Source organism: Andrena cerasifolii, chromosome 3 (assembly GCF_050908995.1).
Source record: "Andrena cerasifolii isolate SP2316 chromosome 3, iyAndCera1_principal, whole genome shotgun sequence".
NCBI classification, from domain to species: domain Eukaryota; kingdom Metazoa; phylum Arthropoda; class Insecta; order Hymenoptera; family Andrenidae; genus Andrena; species Andrena cerasifolii.
The window spans coordinates 19013518-19037795 of NC_135120.1; the positions used below are offsets into that span (position 1 = coordinate 19013518).

Genomic DNA, 24278 nt, shown 5'->3' on the forward strand with positions numbered 1-24278 from the left:
ATTTTTCTTATTATTATAAGCGTTACGTTTGTACTATAGTCGCAACAAAATAATTCTAAATTATTTGAACATGTACGCGAGTGTTGCACGAGCTTGGGGCTAATCAAAGTGCAGCGTAAGCAACGAAAAACTTTTAAAATGAGAGATTCGTGATTTTTCGCCTGTGTGATTTAGCTGGTTGTGGTTAGTGTTCCTGATTTCTCCATATTTTTTGTTTCTCGAGAAATCAGAAATGAGATCATATTTCTGAAAAAGGCAGCATATTATGTGAGCAGAAATTGGTACAAATGGTGAGTAGAAATACGTACATCGCTATTTTTCGTGAGCAGAAATACGGACATTTAAAGCATTGTATTTAATTACAAATTACTAGTAGTTAAACATCTTGAAATATCTTTCTTAAATAGTTTTCGACTGGTTGATTTATTAGTAAAGAATTAATCAATTTGTCTGCAAATTATTATCACAAACAAACTTTATACACCTTCTTTCTGATGAGTAACCTCTTAAATGAGCAGAAATTGGGACATTCGCCTAACTATGGGGTCAATTGTGTCTTTGTATGGAGGCTAGTCCGAAGGAACTGTAAGAATCGGAGTACTCAAGGAAACGAGTTAACTTTGGAAAACTTTTAGATGAATTTACGTCAAATATTGTGAGGTGTGTTGTTCGACCATGCGTAACTCCTATATTTATTATTAAAAATTAATAAATAAACACCTGCAACTTCTTCAAAGATGCATAAAGACATAGTACAAATTACACATGAATCGAATCGCTAGCTTCCTCATAAAAAAATGTTTTTAGTCGAAAAAATAGGTTTCGCCCTGAAGGGCCCTAGACTAATTTACGATGGGCCTGGTGTCACGCTATCCGGACCCATCGTCGCCATGCTCACTTTGCCTCTTTTGTTGGGTGGAGTGTCGAATTTTCCAACAGAACAGTAAAAAATAAATCCGAAAACTCAGAAAACTATAATTCACAGCTCGACTCTGTGAGAATAAGCTAGACCAGATTTGAAGTTTAGCTACTCGTCTACTGTCGAAGCACTGCTACCTTTCACACCTCCTCCCCAATACCCATCTACAAACTTTACTACTAGTAAGGGTAACTTCATCTGCAGCCCATATCGCTTCCACCATCTATACACAAGGAAGACGAGAGGGATGTTTGTTACGGGCACGGTTCACCTGATCTCCGGCAGCAAACGATGGATATTGGAGAGCGGGCGATTACGAGTCGCGAGATACGTACAAAGAATTCTAATAAAAATCCGACACCCAGGCTGTTCCACGGCCGGCGAGCCGTCCTCGAAAGGAAGATAAAGTAACACGGGGATCCGTAACTCGACGCAGGGGTCACGCCCGGTTGAAATTGAATCGTACTTCCAGGCGAAAGAAGGGAGGGGAAAAAAAAGGGAAGAGGAGAGAGAAGAAATTATATGGCCGTCGCGTCGGGAATAATGAAGTCCGTCCGCTCGCTTGGCTGAAGGAAAGGTGAGAGGACGCCACCTTTGCCAGGGGACGTTCCGTTTGTTCGTCGGCGTTAAATGAAATTTATCGAGGAGCCGGAGCGCTGGCCGAGGAGTTTAAAAGTCGGTCGAGATCCTTCAGCTGTCGCGGCTACAAATAAAACCTCCCACCTAACCTTCTAATAAATAGCTCGCCCGCCGCGGATGCGCTTAAACTTTAAACACTTCTGCCGAACATTAGGCGCTTCTGTCAGAAGCTTTGCTCCGCGAGGCAACGTTTTATGAGATCCAGCGGTTCCACTTCGCGTGCACGGTCCCGTGTCGGTACATCGAAGCGTGCGCTTCAAAATCTAACTGATAAAGCCGCTCTTCGACGGTACTAAAGACACTCTAAAGGTAGATTTACACCTGACGAGTGACTCGGCCGAGTCTCATCGGTCTGCTACTCGGCCGAGTGAAAATCTTCCCCGCCGGATTACTCGGCCGAGTGTTAGAATCTGAGCCCACTGGGCCGAGCCCTCGCCCAGTCTGAACGCATATTCTAGTACTCTGACGAGTGACTCGGCCGAGTAATCCGGCTGGCAAATCGGCTAAGATTTTCACTGGGCCGAGTAGCAGACCGAGTCACTTGTCAGGTGTAAACCCAGCTTAAGGGTGCATCAATGTTGCACGAAGAAGATCGCAGGGGTGGAGACGTCGAGGTCATCCGAAGGTCACACAAGCCTGTTTAAACGACCAGTAGAGCGGAGGAGAGTCCGCTGCGAGCCTCGACTGGAACGGTTCGTTCAAACAATTCCAGGAGTCAAGAGATCCCCCTGGGGCGTCGATAAAATTCCTGCTTTCGCTACAGTCTCTCTCGCGAACTCTCGTTCACCCTATTCCTCCGCCCTCTTCCCTCCGGTGGCTATTCTAATTCAAGGCACGTTCGACGTTTCAGGTGGCTAGCATCCGCGAGTTTCCTTCGCGTCCGTCGAGGCGTGCCACCAGGCTGGAACGTCTCTCTCCCTCCCTCCTCTCATTTCTCTCCTCCGCAACACCTACAACCGATTAAGCGAATTGACCGGCCGTCCACTGTGTTGCAGCGCGCACAAGCGCGCTCGGCTTCTGTACACACGTATTCCGAAGTTAAAAAGGTAATTGCGGGTGGCGTTGCTGTCACATATTGAGCCGAGTGTTGTCTGAGTGGAAGATTGGAGCGGGCGAGCATCGAGAGGGAGCCGAGGATAGGGCCGAGCGTGTGATCCAATTATGATGTAACGAACGCGTCGCTGCACGGAACGCGCTCGATAACAAGAGCGTGCACAGCCTCTGGACCGTGGTCAGACATCAAAGGTTCTTTTCTGCGCTGGGACTGGGCCACTTCGTTAAGACTTGTCCGGCCTGCCAGCCGAGGTTCTTCCAAAGTCCTCTTGGACCGCCTCGAGATCGCGGAAATACGGAGAACGGGGGGGAAGAAATGGCCACTCGGGTCGATTTTCCTATGTTCCGTATCTCTGGCGTTCGTACTGTGAGAAGCGTCCACTGTGCTCGTAAATCAGCGACATAATAGCAGAAACGCGACTGACCCTAGATAGGAGCGGGCGCGCATACACTCGTGGCTAAAGGATCCAACGGACGTACCGGCGCGATAACCTAATCCATCGTATCGATTAGGAAATATAACCCAATTTCGCCTAACTGATTTACTCGCGCAAACGGATTAACCCAGCTTGAAGGGGGTGCCCGCGCGGCGTTAACGCGCCGAATTGCTGCTTACTCCGTTCTTCCGTCGCTCTCTCTCTCTCTTTCCTCTCACCCTTTCTCTCTCTCTCTCTCTCTTTCTCTTATACACCGTCTCTCCCCCTGTTTCTCTTCTCGTCCTTCGCCCGTTCATCTTGTTTTCAGCTACTCTCCCCTCGGTTCATTTGTCCGTTACGTGCAATCAGGAATCCGGTTGTCCTCGGGGGGTGGTGTGCGAGCGGGAAACACGACGGTGCGCGCCACCCCCGGCTGTCTGAAGGTTCTTAACCTAAGCTGTATTTATTTGTCTCCGTCGGAAAATTCGCCGCGTGTCTGCCGCGTTTCGCAATCTCATTAGAGCTTTAGCCGCGACGGGGGCTGATTGGTTGCCGCGCGTAACGGAATTGCGCCCCCGATGACAATTAAACGTTCGAGAGATCGCGGGGCGACGTTTCTGTGTTTGATCGCTCGGCGAGGTGTCCTCCAAGCGGCGGGGGCTCAGGGAAATGGAAGTGGTAATTCCGCAGGGTGCTCGCAACGCTGCAGGGATGTATCGAGCGTTGTTTAGCGGGGGTTGGGGCTCGGTTGGAAGGTAGGACGGAAGGAGAGAGAGAGAAGGAAGGAGGAGATTGCATTTCGTCCTGGGCCTACTCTTTAGGGGACTCATCGGTAAGGCCTGCCTAGCAGACCCGGGTTTAGACGCGGGGTTGTCACAACGTCGAGCGAAACTGGTATACAGTGGCGTGCAAAAGTTCCCGGCCAGATGGTGCTTTTTCAATTTTTCTTCCAAAAGCAAAGCCTAAAGATCTTTTTATTATTATTCAATGTATATACAAATCACCAGTTGAGGGAGTACTTACGAGAAAGAGGGCTCGGTTGGAAGGCCATCTGGCGGCGGAGTCGGAAGTATCCCTACAGTTGCACGATAGACGCATCGAGTTGATTTTATACATTTCGAGTGGAGCAAGTGGGTACATTTGAGAAAAACTGAATCTTTGCCCGAGACTCTACCAGACATTCCCAGGAATCTCGATACCAAAGCTCTCCTTCCGCCACCTTCGTATTAATCTCCCATTACGACGGCAATTCCAACCACCCACAAAACTCCGTTCACGGCCACGCTGCGTGTACCTTTTCAATAAATTGCCCGCGAGATCACACGAGCAGACAGCGAGACGTCCAGTATAAAACGTCACTGGCCGCTGTCCAACTTTTAAGACCGACTCCCCCCCCCCCCATTATTTCGCCATTAAAGTTCTTCCACTTGGCGTTTTTGCCGGGCGACGGGCACGCCGATACTTTTAGCAAATTAATTTTCTGCCGCCGTCTGTTCTCCACTTAATGATCCCAAAGAAAAAGCAATATTTATTGCGCTCGGTGTACTCCCGCCCCTCTTTCCTCCTCCTCCTCCTCCTCGATCCCAGTCGGCAACTACGCCGCCCGGGACTTCTGCCAGAGATATTTTCCTTTTTTCTCCTCCACTCTCCTCTCCTCGCGTCGTGTCTGATTGCTTCCCGCCCGAGGAAATATGAGGGGACGTTTATAGGATCTCTCGCGAAGACCGCGCCCGCACGATTATTTATGGTATTTGTCGAGCGTTGTTAAATAACTTATACGTCACGCGGGAGGGGGGACGTCTTAATGATCCTCAGCGCCGAACGGTGCGGAGAAAGAAGGAGACGGGGCGCGCGACTCCGCGATTTCGTCGCCCATGAAATTCCTTTGAAGATTCGCTTCATAAATTGTCCGCTGTTATCCTATCCGCGGCGACGCGGGAATGTATACGTTTCGAAAGCTTGTTTCACGGTGAGTGGGTGTTTTATGGTGCCACTGTTGGAACATCTCCGTTGCTCCTGATTGCCGGGTCGAACCTCGGAGTACGCTAAAGGACAGAGGAGAGTGGACAGTGGACGCAAGGCTGGGCCCGTGTTTGTGTTATTGAAAGTCTCGATTGAACGGTGTGATAGGATAGATGATTCTGAGACACTTACGCCGCCGTCGCTTTCAGCTATTTTTCAGCGTCAAAGCTCGCTTGGAATTTTATATTCAGGCCTGGAGATCCTTTCATTTCCAAGGATCCACGGCGTTCCACTGTCCCTTGTAATCCTCTTACTGGAAGGTATCGTGCCTCCGCTCCGTGGCTCAATTCTTACCACCGCTACTTCAAGGTCTAGACTAGGGCTACCAGAGCTACTGGACTAGGGATCACTCATTATTACTCATTATTCTCGTCGGATTTCCAGAATATTCATACTTTAAGATTGCTATATATCACTGTAGTGAGACCTACAATAGAATATGCGTCTATAATATGGTCCTCCTTGCAGTTGAAATACGTCTCACTGCTAGAAAGAGTTCAGCACAAATTCCTTAGGTTTGCCGCTTATAAACTGGGCCGTCCAGTGTCACGCGATAATCACAATTATGACCGAATTCTTGCCTCCCTGAACCTATCTACGTTATCGGAGCGTAGGCGAATTGCCGATCTATGTTTTTTATTCAAGATTGGTAATGGTTGCATCGACTGTCCTGCCCCTTTGAGGAAGAACACCCTTTTATTGTTCAAGCACCAAATCTAAGTTTGGTGCTCGCGATCCTGTAAGTCGGATCGTCGGCGTTGCCAATTCCTACTCAGACCACATCAATTTTTTCGGGGGATCATTGCAAACATTCAAAAGCAATCTGCGCAAAATTGTCATAGATTAAGATAGGGGCAGTACTTAACTTTACTTAGTTTTTTTTTTCTTCTTTTTATTTTTTCTAGTTCCTGTACGTATGCCACTGTTTTTCTTTATTGTACAAATTGGGCTTGTCCCGTAACAAATAAATAAATAAATAAATAAATTATTAAAACAATAATATTAATAACTGATGGCTGTTTTCCGTTTCGAAATGTACAAATTCACCAAAGATTAATAAAGTTTCTAATTTATCGTTTGCAAAGCAATTGTAAAGGCAAATATGAAAGAAATTTCACGATAAAGTGTGAAAAAATAGTTCATGTTCCGGATATTCGAAGAAATTATTATTATTCGAACTTATTCGAATAATTAGAGCTCTAGTCTAGACTCTGGAGTTTAGATTCTATACGGTTAAAAACGCTGCTGCACTTTGTGTCTCTATCAAGAGCACGCAGTTCCTGGTCCCAGCACCTGCCCAGCAGAATCTTAAGCGGAAGATTCAATATTGGCGCTCGGGGGTTGCATTGTCAAGCTCCTGTTTCCTCTCGGTAGCCGCTTAGCCATCTTCGTCGTCCGCGTTATTCTTGCGCAGGATTTGAGGCGGCAGCCCGCGTTAGGTGGCCACCGTGTAATGCCATTCATGGGCCCCGCGTGATTATCGAGAAACTATATTTATCCGGGCGCCCGTGTCGAATCCCCGTTTCGACGTCCACCAACCTCCCCCTCCCTTTTGATCCTGGACCCAGGGACTCTCGATGCAGGGGCGAAGATAAATATCGCTCGTGATGAAAATAAAATCCTTGACGTAGGTCTGACGGGGCGAAGCTTTAACCTGTCACCCCCCTGGGGCCGGGGGAGCACACCCTCTGCTGGCCTCTGAAAGCGCCGGGCTGGCTCGATATATACACGAGAGGCCGCGTCGGGGGCTAATGGGAGCGATTTTTACGCGCTGTCTCGTTGTCACCGCCCGATCAACGTGCCTCGCGCCTCTTTTTCCCTTTTCTGAGGCTCCTCTTTCTCCCTGCCTCTGGCGGGCGCGATCATTCGGCTGATACAAGCTTCGCTTTGTACTGGAGAACACGGTGCATGGTGCGCGAGGTGTTGTTTGATTGAATGGAGCTGTCAGTTGGAGGGTTGGAAGGGGCGGTTCGGCTGAATTTGGGGGAGGATGTTGCCTCTGTTAGCCTTGGACCATTTTTAATAATTCCACGAAATTTTGTGCATCTACCTATATAAATATCCACGAGTTCTGGGGATCTACGGAGCACCTTTTCACATAAATTTATAAATTTCCCGCGAGCCAGAATTAACAAAGGAAATTCTTTAGAGAGGGTTGTGTATAATTCATGCGGCATCACGTTCACAAGTAATAATCGTTGTTTCATTTTCTGTTGCAGACTTCCACCGCCCCAGCAGCAGGTGACAGTGGGCTCTCTAGGGGGTGGTTTGGGGGCGCCTGCTGGGAATGGCGGCACAGGGACGGTCGGTGCTCAAGGTCAAGCAATGGTAATGCCAGGATTTCCACTACGCGGAGCAGCGGTGCCCCATTACTCCCCGTATTCGCCGTCACGTTTTCACATCGACAAACGCTGCCAGCACAGATGCTCCTGGAAATGCTTCTCGATCGCCCTGATCCTCCTCGCTGTTGCGCTCACGGCGATGCTTGCTTACTTTGCCAGTAAGTGAACCTGATATAATAACCTGCGACCTTCATAACTCGAGAAAAGTGCTCGTCGATTTAAAAATAGGCACGATTAGACACATTCTGAGAGTCTAAGTGGAGTGATCGATGAATTTCGCCAAGAATAGTTCGGTTATAAATGGTAGATTCGCGATTGAGGCGACTTTCGGGTCGCGGGCCAATGCGACAGCTTAAATTACCGTCATCAATTTAGTACACGACTCCATTGCCTGCTAAACTTGCCTCGGACTCGCGCTGAATGTAAAAAGGAAGGAAATTTGCTGGCAGAAATCGGAGATCTCCGCGGCAACACGAAAACTCGTAATCAAAGGGTCGTTCTCTGCGCCCACGGAATCAAAATACAGTTAATTCATCTATTATGTATGAGTAGCGCCGTCGATCCCCGGTTCTCAGTGAACGGCTCTTATTTACCCGGCCGTTTCCCCTGTAATTTATCGCCGCTCGCCCCCGGAAAATCCTTCTGCCTGTTAATCTGCAATTTACGGTACAATAACTCATTATTAACTTGCAGATTCGGTTAGCGCGGGGTCGCGACGCTCGCCCGAAATTCGCCGGAACTTTCATTTGCCTAACTTGCCTGTAGATGGTATCTATCCACAAATAGAATCCCACCCGGGGCCACGGGGATCGCATTAATTTGTTCGAACGGTTTTGCGATCCCGAATCGAAACTTACTCGGCTGGATCGAACGATAGGGATTCGCGGCGAATCCTAGTCATCCGTTGATGGTCGCGTCCAAAGATCGCATGCCTCATCTTTCTAACATAAAACTGCAACTGATTTTAAAATATTATAAAATTAAATGTGAGATATTAAATTAGAAGTGAAGTATTATAAAATTAGAAGTGAGATATTATAAAAATTAAAAGTGAGATATTAAAAAAATTAAAAGTGAGATATTAAAATAATTAAAAGTGAGATATTATAAAAATTAAAAGTGAGATATTATAAAATTAGAAGTGAGATATTATAAAAATTAAAAGTGAGATATTATAAAAATTAAAAGTGAAATATTATAATATTAGAAGTTTGGCATTATAAAATTAGAATTGACATATTATAAAATTCGAAGTGAAATATTATAAAATTAGAAGTGAGATATTATAAAAATTAAAAGTGAGATATTATAAAAATTAAAAGTGAGATATTATAAAAATTAGAAGTGAAATATTATAATATTAGAAGTTTGGTATTATAAAATTAGAATTGACATATTATAAAATTAGAAGTGAAGTATTATAAAATTAGGAGTGAGATATTAAAAAAATTAAAAGTGAGATATTATAAAAATTAAAAGTGAGATATTATAAAAATTAAAAGTGAGATATTATAAAAATTAGAAGTGAAATATTATAATATTAGAAGTTTGGCATTATAAAATTAGAATTGACATATTATAAAATTAGAAGCGAAAGATTATAAAATTAGAAGTGAGATATGACAAAATTAATTGAAGTGAACAATTATCGAACCGACTGAACTAAAGCTTCTAGAATTTCGCGTGTCGAGCATCCCGTAATAGGACAAAATATAGGAAATCTAAATAATTGAAGGACGCGAAGATTACCGTAACACAGTGTTCGAGTGGTCTGATCGCGTGCTGCTCGGACACAAGCTACATCTTTATTCTTCCTTGAATCTTCCACAGTATCGATTCACACGCGAACTCACAAGCTCCCCAGTTTCTCAAGAGAACGCGAGCGCGCGTGACGTCTCGATTTTCGAGGATCATTGACCGGAAAACGCGGCTGCGTTGACGCGCCTAGGAAGCAAGAGGCGGCTATCGGTCGACAATATTTTCACCTATCTCCCCTAAGCCGGATGAAGCCAACCGGTGGCTGGATCGTTGCTAAATGAACCGGTAGCGCCCAGTAACCGTCGCTACGCGGCCTCACTTCCTATCAAAGATCCGGACTTCCGTCGTTAAACGGTATTTAATTTGGCGATGCACCCGCGGGAGTGCATCTGTGTCACTCGACCGTGTTCCCTTCCTGGTGTGTTTACCCCTCGGCTTTTCTGGGCCAGAGGCGAGCGAGCGTTGCCTCGCGTTGCTGGATATTTCGCGGGTCGGCGATTTTCACGGAAATTTCACGGTGGAGAAAGAAGGAAAGGGGGAGGGAAAGCGCGCGCCTGCTCCGTCGCTGGTCGTGTTTCGTGGCTCGACGATCCCGATGGAAATTCGACGTCGACGCAAGCGGAGGAAGAGGCCATTAGGCGCGTCTAATTGAAATTTAGTTTTTGGGGGAGGAAACTGGGGATTCCATCGAGAGTGGTTGCGAACTAGGGGTACGTTCGCAGTTCAAGGTGTAAGGGTTAGGGAAAGTAAAGAAAAAGAGGTCGCGCATCACTCTGTCTTAATTGGGGAACAGGTGTGTCTTCTGGGATTCTGTGTGGAAAAGATAGTGCTCAGGTTGGAAAGATAGATGAACCTTGAATTTTGGATGGAGATTCTGCTGATCAGTACCTGAGAATCGATACTTTCTCCAGTGCAAACGTAGCGCAGCGTTTCCTAAACTATGTTCCGTGGAAAGTGAATAAGCGTTCCTCGAAAAAATTATCAAAATTTTATATACATGCTAGTTTATTTTACTATTTTTTATGTGTTTTGTTTTAAATAATTACCACTTGAGAATAAATGATCGTGGTTACTCATTTATTTTATTTATTATTTATACGTAATGTTTTTCAATAAGTGGTAAAATAAAATTTTCTTCTGGTAATAAATGTATTTAAGTACATCGAAATAATTTGTTGTTCTTATTAAACACTATAAACGTCAAAAGCAATGCAATATACTGTTTCAAAACTTAAAGAAACTTATATTTATATAGTGTGCTATCTTTTTGTCGCGAAGTGTGTTTACCTACCCTACAAAATAGCTCAGATGTTCTATTAAAATTTCAAGATTTGTGAGGTGAAAAATTTCCATCGTAGAAACAGTTTAGGAAACGCTGACGTAGCGTTATATTCTTGAAAGTGTAATACTAATACGAGAATTTTATTATTTTCGAAGAAATTCGCGGTTTAAAGTATCCACAAGTGCCTCAGGAGTTTCGGAGCGCAAACACCTGCCTTTTCATAATATTTCAATAGTTGCTCAACACTTTTGCTGAAAAGTTGAGTAATTTTTAAACCACGTCTGTGCAAACAGCATCCTCTTTCCACCCTGATTAACCATCCCCCGAGTCGGGGAAGGCACGAACAGAGAGATCAAAGAGCACTCTACAACAGGGGAAATCTGCGGAGTAGCTTATCCAGTCTCGTAACATGAAAATTGCATGCCCGGCAAAAGAACGGCTCGCAAAACCGAGCCAGGGACCGATTAGAGAAATTAACGCTCCCTCGTTATCAGCGCGAAACACCGGCCCTCGGGGACGGACCGGGCTGAAATTGTGTTTTTGCATTCAGCCCGAGTCGACAAATCCCCGAATCCGAACGACGGTCAAGGTCTCCGAGCGCAGCGCCATTACGGTTTATCTTTCGAAGGCGGAGGGAATAAAGGGGATTTGACGGAAAAGAAGGGTGGCCCGGCTGGGCGGGAAGGGGCACATTGTCCTGCGAATACGTATACAGGGTGACTCTCTTAAATCTCCCAGCTGGGAGAGGGTCTGAGGGATCTGAGGGATCTGAGGGAAAAGTGTGTGGAGGTGTTACATTATATTTAGCTAATAATGCTACACTATATAAATTGATTTGTAAATTGATTAAGGGAATTTAAAGTGCTGTTTTCAAATTCCCAAATTCAAAGGCTTGCAAGTTTTATTTAAAAAACGGAGATGATAGTAACTGTCGCTCTGTTAATATCACACCTCCATCCATCCAGTCGCTCAGCATCCCTCTGAACAATTTAACCAATTGTTCCATGCACCCCGAAATTTTCCACTCCACTCCCGGTCACCTGAACCACCCGGTATACACGACATTCCCAGCGCTCCCTCGGCCAACTGTCCCTCGAATCCAGCGTCTGCATTCCTCTTGATCCCCCTTCGAAGCGTCGGCGGTGTCTGAAAAGCGGAAGGAAGAAAAGAGGAGGAGATTGCAAAGCCGGATCGGCCTGGAGGAGACCTCGCCAGCTGTTATTTCTGCATTCCGGTAAATCGAGTCGGGAATCCAATCTGCCTGTTTGCTACTGCATCCAAACTACCCTCCTCCACGCTCTCCCGCAGCCACCCTCACCTCCCTCTATGTGTGCGGCTGTCTGTCGTCGATCCGAGAGCCCGTCCACCGCCGCTATCTCCGCATCTCCAGCAGCGATTTCCAGCGCCGATCTCGCATGCACGCGAGAGAGTAGCCCGTCGCTTTTCGGCAATTTGATTTATGCGGCCGCGAGTGGCTCGTCCGCGGGATCTTTTCTGGATCCAAGCTCCGCCTCGGAGGCGCTTCGACCCCTCTATGCAATTCCCGCGAGCGGAGGGCGAACGAGGGCCGCTCCTCCAGCGGATCGATCGAAAACGCGAGGCGTGCCACGACCGCGAGTCTTGGAAATTGTAATTAAACGGGTGGAAACAGTAAAAAGTTTGGAATCGGAGGGAGGTTGGTGTGTAAGGTGACCGCGGGAACAGCGCGGGGTCACGTGAACAGGGTGAATCTGAAGGGGTTCGATTCTGTAATGGAACTTGAGGGTTGTGGGTACAGAGGGTGGGCTGAAGTGGGTGGTGAAACCGAGTAGGAGTGGTTCTGCGTTTTGTAATCAGTCGAAATAAGAAATTAACTTGTTACAAAGATCGTTATGAGCATAGGGGTGCAATACCTTCCTCAACGAGGTTCCGGTCTAAAAATCGATTCTTTTTATTTCATTTTTCGAATATTCAACCTTTTAGGAATGTATGTTTAAAAGGATATTTTGAAATTCGTAAAATTTCCAAAGTTATAGGCATTTGAGTAGCGGCAATTCATGGGAAACAACCGGCCACTTGGCGCTGACGTAAAACTTTAAACGCGTTTTTCTCGAAACAGTGTTCTCAAAATCGGTGGGACCTGTATCTCCAAAAGTTATTATCCGATTCGACTGAAACCTTTTTTATTTTGTAGAATATACTTCTAGCTAGGGGGGAAACCAGATAAAAATACAAAAAATGGAAAATTATAATTTTCAAAGGCGTTGAAAGGATGAAAAGTATAGGGAAAAAGTGATTTCAAACTTCAAGTGTCGTTATTTTCTAAGAAAATATCATTTTTTATTTTTTTTTCTGGTTTCCCCCTAGGCAGTAGAATATTCTTCAAAATAAAAAAAGTTTCAGTCGAATCGAATAATAACTTCTGAGGATACAGGTCCCACCGATTTGGATGAATTTTTTGACGCCTCGACTTTAACGACTCCTCAGTGCGGTCTGCAATGATTAATTATAAAACAAAAAATATATTTCTATAACCTAAAACATCCTTAATACAATGCAAAAAGTTCCATGAAATTATATATACTAGTTTTCCTTTAATTAATTCCTAAAGATCACCTATTTTGATGGGCTCTAGACCGGAACCTCCCCTTAAGGTCCTGTTTCTTTCGGTATGTTTCATTCATGCCCAATCGCCCTTTAATGGTGTGAAAACTGGGCTCAAAGTCAAACAGGCACTCCCACTTTCCCGCGTGTAACTCCTAAAGTACAAGAGACAGAATAAAATGTTTCAAACAAAAGTTTAATGGTGCACTAAGCGCTGCAAACTTGCGTTACCAAATTCTGAAGAAAGTTTCTTTCGTTGGGTATATTTTTTGACACCCTTTTGCGTCATGAGACCAACAATAAGTGGGCGACGATTTCGAGCCATCCCGGCTCGGTCACGTATCGTCAACAAGCCAGGGTCTGTTTTCCCTCGGAGCCAAAGCTCAGTTTAACACCAGGCTGCGCTGTGAACGGATCAGACGCAGCTACTTCTAATAAACTCTTATATCTGTAACTCTCATCCGCCTGGAATTTATTGAAAGCACCTCCTACAAAGCAGAGACCTCCGCTAACGAGTTCAGAGATTGACAGCCAAGCGCTCTTAATATTACCTTATCACGTGCCACTTCTCCTCTGTCCACATCCCAGCGCGAGCTTGTTATGAATGGGTTACATATCGCCCCCGTTACTCTTCGCGTTCGACCTATTTGTTGACGAGGGAAGCAGCGGAACGATTGCTATTAATAATCGCGGATAGATTCCCGCGGCACTCGTGCTTTTTCCCACGCTTTTCTTCCGCGATGCTCCGAAGACACGGCTCCCAGGGAACGTATCGCTGCCAGTTGCCGCCATTTCTCTGCCGTCGCACGGACGCTTCGATTTCTCTTCGCCGCCCGCGGAGTTATCGTTGCGGTAATACGGCAACTGGTTCAACCCCTCCTCCGGGGAACTTGTGACCGTCGAGAGACACGCGTCGCAAACTTTTGTGGGTCAGGAAGCCTCGAAAATTCCTCAAACAGCGCGTCTCCTTTTTCCTGTTTCACATTTGGCGAGGCCTTTCAATTCAATTCCTCAATTTGATTCTTACCCAATCAAACGAAGGAGAAAGATTACCAGAGTTCCTAATTTCTAATCTTCAACGAACCTCCTATTCTAATCACGTTTCCTCTCGACTTCGTTAATTACCACTGCGCGTCGTTCATTTTGAAACTCGTGGGATTCCACCCCTGAATATAAATAAATAATTACCAAGATTTTCGACGTCGTGCTTCCATCAGCCTGGAACGAGAGGACAGACAGATCGATAGTAAACATTTCGTTATAACACGAGGAAAGAAAGCGGAAGTATAGCCAAGAGGGTGAGGGACGGGGGCGGATAATCCTCCGATAATCCGGGAATCATTCTCGGGAATGAATCGTTGGATCGATCCGAGGGAATATAATTGAAAAAGTTGTTCCTTTGCCCCCTGTTCCTCCCCGAACGAGCCCCGCCTGTCGCTCCCAGTCGACTTCACCTTTTCCCGATCTCGAATCAAAGGGTGAATCAAACTGCGTGAACAGCGGATATCCGCGCCCTTAGCCCCGCGTCAGCTTCCCCCCCCCCCCCTCGTTTCGAATTCCCCTGGTCTTCGGTGCCCGGAAGCTTGATTGCCTCGAGGCTGCGTTAAAAATACATGAATTTATTCGCAAATGTAACGGGCTCTGACCCCCGGAGTCCGCGGGACACGGGCCGCGGAAAATCGAATATCACCAGAGCCGAAAAAAAAATTTCCATTTCTGCCGTTGGCATCGGCCCTCGCGATTGGACGCTCCAGCCGACGACGTAACGAATGCAATAAAGCGGACGCGATAAATCGTGGCGCGTAAAAAGGGACGATAAATAAATAAATAAATAAATAAATAAAAAGCGGATATGAACATGAAATATTGATGACCAGAGGATGATTCTCTATTTGTCGGATCGTTTCGGCGGCGCGGCTACGCGTGAATTCAATTAGCCGGCGTGACAGCGCCGCCGCGTTGATAAGCCGAAGGGTCGTTACACGCGTTGTATACCGTCGAGGCCGGTTCGTTCTTTGAAAAAGAAAGCTGCTCGTTAGACCGCGTAATTAATTCGCGACGGCCTCTGGGACGGATAATTAATTCACTTGCCGGATATCGCCCAGTGGTTGATAAGGATTTTGTCGCGGGATCCTTTGCCGTATTCGAATTTCCGCCAACCGAACGCATTAATACAAATGAACTCTGGGAGGAGAGTGGTGGTCCTCGAAGGTCAGAGTTCGTCCACAAATTCGCCCTCTTTATCTCTCGGGTAGCGGAATAAGGTTAGCTCGAAATATTTTCCGCGTGGAGTGTAGCTAGCGTTACCAGGTCGAAAAATGAAAAAAAAAGGACGATTCAGTTTGAAGTGGTTTGAAAAGTAGGACGTTGTAAAATAAAATCAAATTTTAAATATCAAGTTTTATTATGTAAAAAAAAAATGTTTAGATTAGAATAATGTTATAGCTACTACGTATTCAGGTCCTAAATAGGTCGTGATATAAAAATGCTTGATGGATATTTCTTTTCAGAGCTGCCTATTTTTAACAAAAGTTCTTCATTTCTTACGATATAAATATAAAGCCATACAAGTGATATATTTGAAATTGTAATGAGTCAGTGTTTAATACCTAACCCAGATCTATTTAGGGCCTGAGTATGCAGTAGCTACAAGATTATACATTAATGTTTTCTTGCATAATGAAAGCTGATATCTGAAATTTCGTTTTATTTCACAACGTCCTCCTTTTCAACTTTATATAGTAATGGAATTTTGCCGGCTAAAGTTGTGAATAAAACAAGAGAGGACATTTTAGGTGATTGAAGGAAAACCTGTTTTACATTTCAGTAAAAAAAGGAAGACACGTCCTCTTTTTGGGTACCACATAGTAACCCTAAGCGTAGCGGGCATTGCTCCCTCCAATTTAATCCCAATCATTTCTCCACCAGATCCTCCTGGCCCGCAACGCGACGCGCCCTTCGACAGCACCCCCATCTTCCGTCCCCACCCTTCCTCCCGAAGGTCCGCGGACGACAGGGTCGTACGTTAAATGCAGAAACAGAGTCGCGGCCTTTATATCATTGCCAATGCCCCTCTTGAAAAGTTACCGGCGCGGCGGCGCGGCGTCGCTGGGATCCAGTGTCCCGGGCGTAATTCGAAAGCGATTGTTCGAATTTATGAAGCCATTAGGACGGCCCGGAGACGTTCGACTAAAGCCCCCGCTCCTGATTCCTGGCGCAATAAAAGAGTCTCGGTAACGGTGCTATTTTGTCTCTCAAGCACCGGCCACGTACATTAAGAATATAAGGAAGTTGATTGCGCGCCTCGGCCCGGCATTGTGACACGGTCACCGAGTGTGTACATAAAGACAGCCGCGGCTTCGGTCTGGGAGGTTGCAATGGCTCGTAAACTTGCCACCGAGTGGTATCGGGGGCTAAATAAAGTGGAAATTCCCGCGGACCCACGGCTCGCCCGCGTAATCAAGCGTGGCCGTGGAACGGCACATGGAAACGGGCCTTTAACGCCAGCTTTCTACGCTGCTCCGTACGTTTCGTTCGCTCTGCCGCAGTAAATATTGATTGTTACGAGCACATAATCATGAAATATGATTCAGTCGGGCTGTACCGTTAAGGGCGATGAGTTTTACCTCCGTGGAGGCCGTTCGAGTGATTCTCGTGCCGCGGTAACGCGCTCGATATGGTGGAGGGTTGCGGACAGAGATACGGGAATAAAATTATTTTAAATAAAAGTTCCGTACAGAAATTTTAATTTCAAACGATTCTTGCCCATCTCTGGTTAGGGACGTAGGGAGTCCCCACTTGCCAGCAACGTGCGACGTCTCGAAGAAGAATGATTCTGGCATTGTTAGCACATAGATTGGATATTAATGCCACTTACAAGGAGAGTATTTTAGGTGTCCGCCTCCGATCATTTTGATTTTTGGATATGTTATAGAGGATCGAAAAATAAGAAATACGTGTTTTTTTATTTCCCCCCGTTTTCATATTTGGGGGGTGAAAACCGCGTTCAAAGTTAGGGTTGAAAAATCATTTTTGTGGATTTTTGAAAATCTGGTGAGTCAGTCATATTTCGCATTCAAAGACACAAAATTCGTCCATTGACACTATTCCCCTATCTCTAATAGTTCTCGAGATATTCCACAAAAATGATTTTTCAACCCTAACTTTGAACGCAGCTTTCATCCCCCCAAATATGAAAACGGGGGGAAATAAAAAAACACGTGTTTCTTATTTTTCGGTCCTCTATAACATATCCAAAAATCAAAATGATCGAAAGCGGACACCTAAAATACTCTGCTTGTTAGTCACACGTGGTTTTAGAGGTTTCTGATATTTATCAAGAATTTATCGATCGCATACGATCGTAGCCACGGCACTAAAGAGGGCCCTCTGTTTTTCTTTCCAGCAGTGAGCTCGATGCGGCCCATAGACAGCACGAAGTGCGTGGTGGTCCAAGACGTGAAGGCTGTCACTCACGAGAACGCGCACGTTCACGACCCGATATCCACGCAAATACCCACCGAAGGTAAATATCGAGAGGCAGAGTATCAATTTGCATCCACTCTGCATGATGTAAATACTCGAGCCGGGTGCACGACGTCTCATGGTAATTGCTTTCGGGGTGGCGTCTGCCACGTTCCAATGGCTTCCCATGGCCTGATATCGGGCGTCGCGGTATACATATCGATACAATGGCTACGACGAGAATAATATCGACCCCGATACGCGTGCACCTACCGCAGGCTTGCTCTACTGAAATATTTGTAGCCGGGGCGCAGTAGACACTCCTAATTTAAATATCAAAATCGAGTGGATAAATTTAATCGAGCGCGCGGCACATACACCCCCTCGATGCCTCGGTGATATACTGAATTTCCCTCCGTTTGTTTTTCCCGTTTTCCGTCGGAATCACGTTAAACCTCGCTTTGACGAAATATACCCGAGGTTTAAATGTATTTATGCGCGGCGGGCGGTCGATAAAATTTTCCACGCATTTTTCAGGATTAATTCCACGCGTCCGGACAAACTCGTATAAACCCCCGACCGTATTTCCGTCGTTTCATAGCTAGTTTGCTCTTCGCTATGCGTATATTCGGATGAATTTTTAAAATCCGAAAATTCCGCTAGTCAGCTCAAAACACGAATTAATCAGGGATTTCGCGAAATATTATTGACTGTCCTACCCTCCTACCTTTATTACAAACACGTTGACGTTGATTGGGGAAGATTTGGCACTTAATAACGGAGCTGTTATTTCGCGTAAACCGTAGAGGAGATAGAAAAAGCAACGATTAAGTTTCGACGCGTTCCAGTCGCGCGTGCACTGCTACGGAGGCTAATTTATGTAGTATTATTTCTTTCTTCTTACTTGAGAAAAATCTTAAGCGTCCGGCACTAGCGGAACTCCGACGATATACTTGTTCGAACTTCTAGTTTCGTATATTGAATTTTATTCAGTAACGACTGACAAAGTACCGACCCTTACTACTTGCTCGCATCAAATAGCTTCATGCTACTGGCAGTAATGTAGCTCGATGTCTGATTTGCGACTGTCCACTACCACTTATCGTCATCCAGTAGAATTATTCAATATTTCTCATACTTACTTGTCACCACTTACTCAAACCTTCTCTTCCCCTTCTAAAAACCAGACTACAAACTTCATGCTTCGTAGACCCCAAACCAAATACTGTTGGGAGCTGACCAGATCCAACCTGAATAGAATGTCTCCCATTTGCCAGAATTTTGACACTACCTTCGACTAGTAAAAAGAGTATCGTGTAACAGCGTTGCGTGGATCAGTGAGCCATGCTTCACGCTTTCCCCTTGCTCCCGTTTACAAGGGAATATACCGAACCAGAAAATTAAAAAAATTCTGAAACTTTGTGGATATGTAGTGAATTTTCTTATGATTACAACGCAATTTTTTTTTTGCTGCCCAAAATCACACGAACGGGGTGAAATTAACCCTTGAAGATTCGGCTATTTTTCGATTTTATTTTCTAACTCGCAATCTGTAAGATATAGAAAAGAAATTTCAAGACAAAAGTTACTTCTTTTAATTAGATCTATCAAATGGTAAAAGTTTTAACAATTGTTTAAACAATTAGCAAAAAGTTATAAACAAAAATATTAATAATATTTTCTAAAATTCATTGTTTCACGTGAAATCTGAACTGGATGTTTAAATAATTATGAGTCGGAAAAGTAAGCCATTTTTAAGAATTTGTTTCAGGAACAATTTACAGTTTTCATATAAAAATTATATTACCTATATTTAGTACGCTGCCTTAAGAGACTATACAAACAACAAATAGAAAAACATCCATAACTTTTAATATGTTAATTACTCTTATAAATTCCATCTCCCAAAAAATAGCCACCAACAAACCCTCGCGACACCGGACACTCCTCCAAAATTAAAAATAACTGAAATCAATCACGCAGACAAAGCTGCTCATTAACCCGAACACATTTTCCATCGGTTTCTTCTCAGAATCGCTGCCGACGAGCACAGCGGAGCACTCCAGCGCCGCGGACAGCGCCGGCGACCAGCAGAGCGACCCTCAGATCCAGCAATCCGCGCAGCAATGGCCCGCCGTGCTGGAGCTGCAGGCATACAACGTCGCTCACTCGGCCGTCATACTGCCTTACCACTTCTGGAACACGGAGTTCCGCAACAAGCAGCCCGCCTTCATCCGGCTGAACCTAACGCTGCCTTGGGGGGCGAACTTCGCCGTCTACGGCAGACGGAACGTGGCACCCAGCGTCACGCAGTACGACTTCGTGGAGTTCGTGAAGGGCGGTCGCGTGGACCACAGGCTGAAGAGGGACACCGCCTCCGAGGCGGTTAGCTTCATGAGGACGACTGCCCAGGAGGGTCGAGCGAATCGTCAGCGGGATGGGCGCTCTGTGACGTCCTATCAGCACGTGCTGATTAAAAGGACTATCGTGGAGCCGATGATGGTGAACGTCAGCCTGCTGCAGTACCTGGACACGGGCCGCTGGTTCCTTTCCGTTTACAACGACGAGCTGCAGCCGTACAAGGTCACCCTGGTCGTCACCGAAGCCGAAGGCGTCTCCACTACCTGTCCCAACGACTGCTCTGGACGGGGATCGTGTTATCTTGGCAAGTGCGACTGCATCGACGGGTATCAGGTGAGCGTCTTGGGGTTTCCTCGGTGTTTATCGAGAGGGAGTAGTCTTGAGACTAGGGAGTTGCTTGCTGGGTTGGGTTCTTGATGTTCTGACAGTGGAATATGTATATCGAACTCGCAAACGCCGATTTAGGTGTAAAGATGACAAGAGCCACAAACTAAGTTTTCTTATTCTCAAAAAGTTTTAAATGAAATATCACAAGTTGTACTTTAAATGTTTTAAGCTACGAATAAAAATTCAGACTAAGGTCATCAGAAAGCTTAAATAAATTTATTATAAATAAAGGGCGCGATTTGGCAAGTTTGCCTAAGGCACAAAAAAGACTAGAGTCGGGCCTGCTGTTACCTATTTTCTAGTGTACGAGCTGAGAATTGAAATCTATGAGCAGATAGGACTCCGAATAACTTCAGAATATTTCTTCGTTCTGAGAAAGCAATTGCTCGAGGATAAGACTGCAGGAATCAAAGCAATTGCTGCCTGAGGTCTGAAATCGTGTCCCGCTGTTATCGTTAAAGACACTCGTCGATCACATTTACGGTCGGAACGACGAGGATTACGGCACGGGCAATAAAAATTTCAGGGAGCCGATTGCAGCAAGAGCGTGTGCCCGGTTCTGTGTTCCTCCCATGGACAATACGGCGGCGGTATGTGCCATTGCGAAGACGGCTGGAAAGGTGCCGAATGCGATATACCATTAGGAGACTGCCAAGTTCCTGATTGCAATCAACACGGGCAGTGCGTTAGGGGGTCGTGCGTCTGCAACCCCGGATGGAAGAGCCACTTCTGCGACGAACGTAAGTTGACAATTTGTTTCGCTGAATCCTTAAGAATTCCACAACGATGAATTTTAAAACGCCCAACTTTTTCTCACAAGGGAAGTTGGGGAATCCGGAAATTCAGAAAATTATATAACTTTGTGTGCAAGTAGAGTAGTTCCTCTCTAAGACAAACCTGTTTTTTGTTGGTGCCATAGTAGTGCCATTTTTGGGGTTGAAATCACCCCTTGAGGAAAATGCAAAATATTCTTTTTATTTATTTATTTATTTATTTAAACGGAAGCCCTTTGATAAATCAATGTACAGCAGCGTATACACTGAGAAATGAAGCACAGATTAGAAAATTACGTACATAATACGCAATATGGTGGCAGAATAAGTCACACAGAGATAAGCACATAAAAGCCAATGTAAAACGAAATAACAGCTAGTTACATATATGATTAATAACTCTAGTTCTAAATGTATGAAATGAGCAGTATCCCACGGCTCAGTTACTCATTCCATAACCAGTTCTATTAGAGTAGTGTTTAATAGAATATTCGTTTCCGGTAATCGTTAACACGGGATTTACGACCTCGCGAGGTGGAGCCGCGATAATCGGGACGGAACAGTGTTAACGTTCATATACATACGATTTGTCGGATTGTATTTACCGATTAGAGTGCGATGATGTTCTACATATAAGAGTGAACGGTGCCTAAGTTTTTTAGGAGGGATATGTAATCTAAAGAGTTGTAGAATTTCAGGGCACTTAATAACGTGATTAATAATCTTATAACTAAAAAATAAATCCGCTATGAATCTACGTCTTTCAAGTGAGAGGCACATAATTATGAGTATAAGCAAAAGTGTATGACGAACAACCAGGTTTGTACGCAATGAAGCGAAGAAATGTATGCTGGACACGTTCAAGTAATAAGGAAAGGTTCTTAAAGTACGGATTCCAGATAATACAGCAATATTCCAGATGTGGTCGAACTAGCGACACGTATAAAAAATTATCGTTGAATAACTCGAGACCGATGACAGATATTAAAAAAAAATTTAAACAAAAGATGCATCTTTTTTTTATATCTACAAAACTGCGTAAAAATAATTATCGAAAATCCATACGTTTCAAGTTACCCTCACCAAAACAATCCTCAATTCGATAATTATTTTCTCACATTTTTGTAGATATGAAAAAAGATGAAACTTTTGTTTAAACATTTTTTTTCGACATCTCTCACTGTTCTCGAGATATTCCACGAAACAGAAAATTCTGCATTTTTTCAAAGGGTGATTTCACCCCTTATAAACGCACTACGGCACCAATAAAAAATAGATTCATCTTACGGACGTACTACTCTATTTACACACAAAGTTGCATAATATTCTGAATCTTCAGGTTGCCTAGCTCCCCTCGCCAGACTATTCGAAATGTTTAAAAATTTGTTCGTTTATTTTCGTCCACGGATAGATTCGAAATACCCGTTTGAATCAATATAACATACAGGAAATAAGAGATAACGTGTTATTTTGTTACATTCGGGCAGATTCGTGGCTATTTCGTTTCTGGTACACACTCACTGTTGCTTTTATGCAGTTAGGTATTATGGAAACAATGCTTCTGTATCTCAAACAGGAAATCAATTAATGCCCCAATGCAAATGTTTTACTTTACACAGCTCTGCCATTTCGAAATTACAATTGTATTTGTACAATGGATTTGTCTTTACATGCAACACACACACTTACGCGAGATAAAAGAGTAAACGATCCACACAAAATGGCACAGTACCTACTGGGTTACTCGGAACAACCCAAGCGAACTTTTCCCATCTCCAGACGACCCCTTAACGTTGATTGTTTAACTGGCACCCTCCTCCCCTCTTAAGAACATTTCCCGCGATAAAACGGGCAAGTGGTGAAAGACATACTTTCGCCAGCCGCCAGGATTGCAAAATCCCACCGCCACAGACTCTCGAGTACCTGTTACGTCCGCCATTCATTTGTACTCTCGTTAAATAAAAAGATAAATGGAGGAAACGCGCAGGTCAAAATCTCATCCGTAAACACTGTATTCAGGGGCGACAGATGATCCAGATGATCCAGTTAGAGTTCATTAAAACTGGAGAGGCCGCGGGATAATTTAGCGTTAAGAGTGAGCAGTGGAAACTGGAGCTCGCGGAGGAACGTTCACCACCGGCGTCTATTTCTGCATCGGATGTTGTTTCTTCGTATTTGTCGCGACACCATTAATTTCCCCATAATTCAAGCGTACGTCCTGGCTTCCCTCCCGCGCCCCCTCGGCCCAGGACGACTCAAGATATTAGTAATGCGCAGCCCCCACTGGCAGGAAGCACAGTCGCACTCTGTATGCCCCGTAATTAATGCGCGCTCGCTAGTTCGCTGGATTTACATGTCGGTCAATACGCGACGACTCCAGTCGACGATCTGCTTCTTTGTTTTAAGGTGTTTCCAGTGGCAATGCGTGGTGGAATCGAGATCGATGCCATTTTAGCTGAAGGGAACGTGTGTCAAGTAATAGCGAGGCTTGTTGGTTAGGTTAAGGGTAGATCGGGGTTACTTGCGCCCCACGTTTTTATTTTTAGTCATAATGAGGGAATTCTTCTAAGGCAGTCGTTTAGGCCGGTATCAAAAGTATGTTTTTCCTTTTAGTAGACTTTAATAAAAGATTGTTTTTTTTAAAAAAGATTTACTGTAAATTATTTTATGCTTCTTACTGAAAATATTGTATTGTCATCGGAACAATGTTTCAAGTTGACCGGATATGTGAAAGTGGCTCAAAATTAGGTTGCAAGATTTCACCCTGACAAACTAACTAACGAACTCACAAGTGAAGCTAAATAAAAGCTTGTAACTTGTAAAAATAGGTCTAGGTAGTGTTCCTGATTTCTCCATATTTTTTGTTTCCCGAGAAATAAGAAATGAGCAATTATAAAAGTTCTCGAAAAATTCTCGAGAGAGCATTCTCGAGAAGGAACACTAGGTCTGGGTCAGGATTATATTAAAAAAAAAAGGAAACATAGTGTTAAAAAACTTTTTAGGCTGTATTTGTAAGTCATTGATTTACGTATTATCAGGACAGTTACAGGCACGAACAGACAGCAGTATTAGATAAAATATGCAAATGTTGTTTTTTATTATCTTTAATGATGGACAAATACAGCCTAAAAATTTTTTTAACACTATGACGTTTACTTTTTTTTAAATAAAATCCTAAAACTGACCTATTTTGGAGTGATATAATGGCAGGGTACCCTTAAGAAGGAATTGGGTTATCTGATTCGATTTGGGTGCGAACACTGGAGACCTCACAGCAGA

General features: G+C 44.6%; 1 protein-coding gene across 6 annotated transcripts in view; it reads left to right on the plus strand.

Moving 5' to 3' along the window:
- The window catches only part of Ten-a (Teneurin-a transmembrane protein), a 593712-nt gene that overhangs the window by 537247 nt on the left and 32187 nt on the right, over nucleotides 1-24278 (plus strand). For 5 of the 6 annotated variants that reach the window (XM_076809436.1, XM_076809438.1, XM_076809439.1 and 2 more), the window contains 4 exons: nucleotides 7269-7549; nucleotides 17420-17539; nucleotides 19511-20172; nucleotides 20753-20966. In XM_076809436.1, the coding sequence (XP_076665551.1) occupies nucleotides 7269-7549; nucleotides 17420-17539; nucleotides 19511-20172; nucleotides 20753-20966 (1277 nt within the window). The remainder of the gene's footprint in view (nucleotides 1-7268; nucleotides 7550-17419; nucleotides 17540-19510; nucleotides 20173-20752; nucleotides 20967-24278) is intronic. The other variant, XM_076809437.1, reaches the window with a different exon arrangement.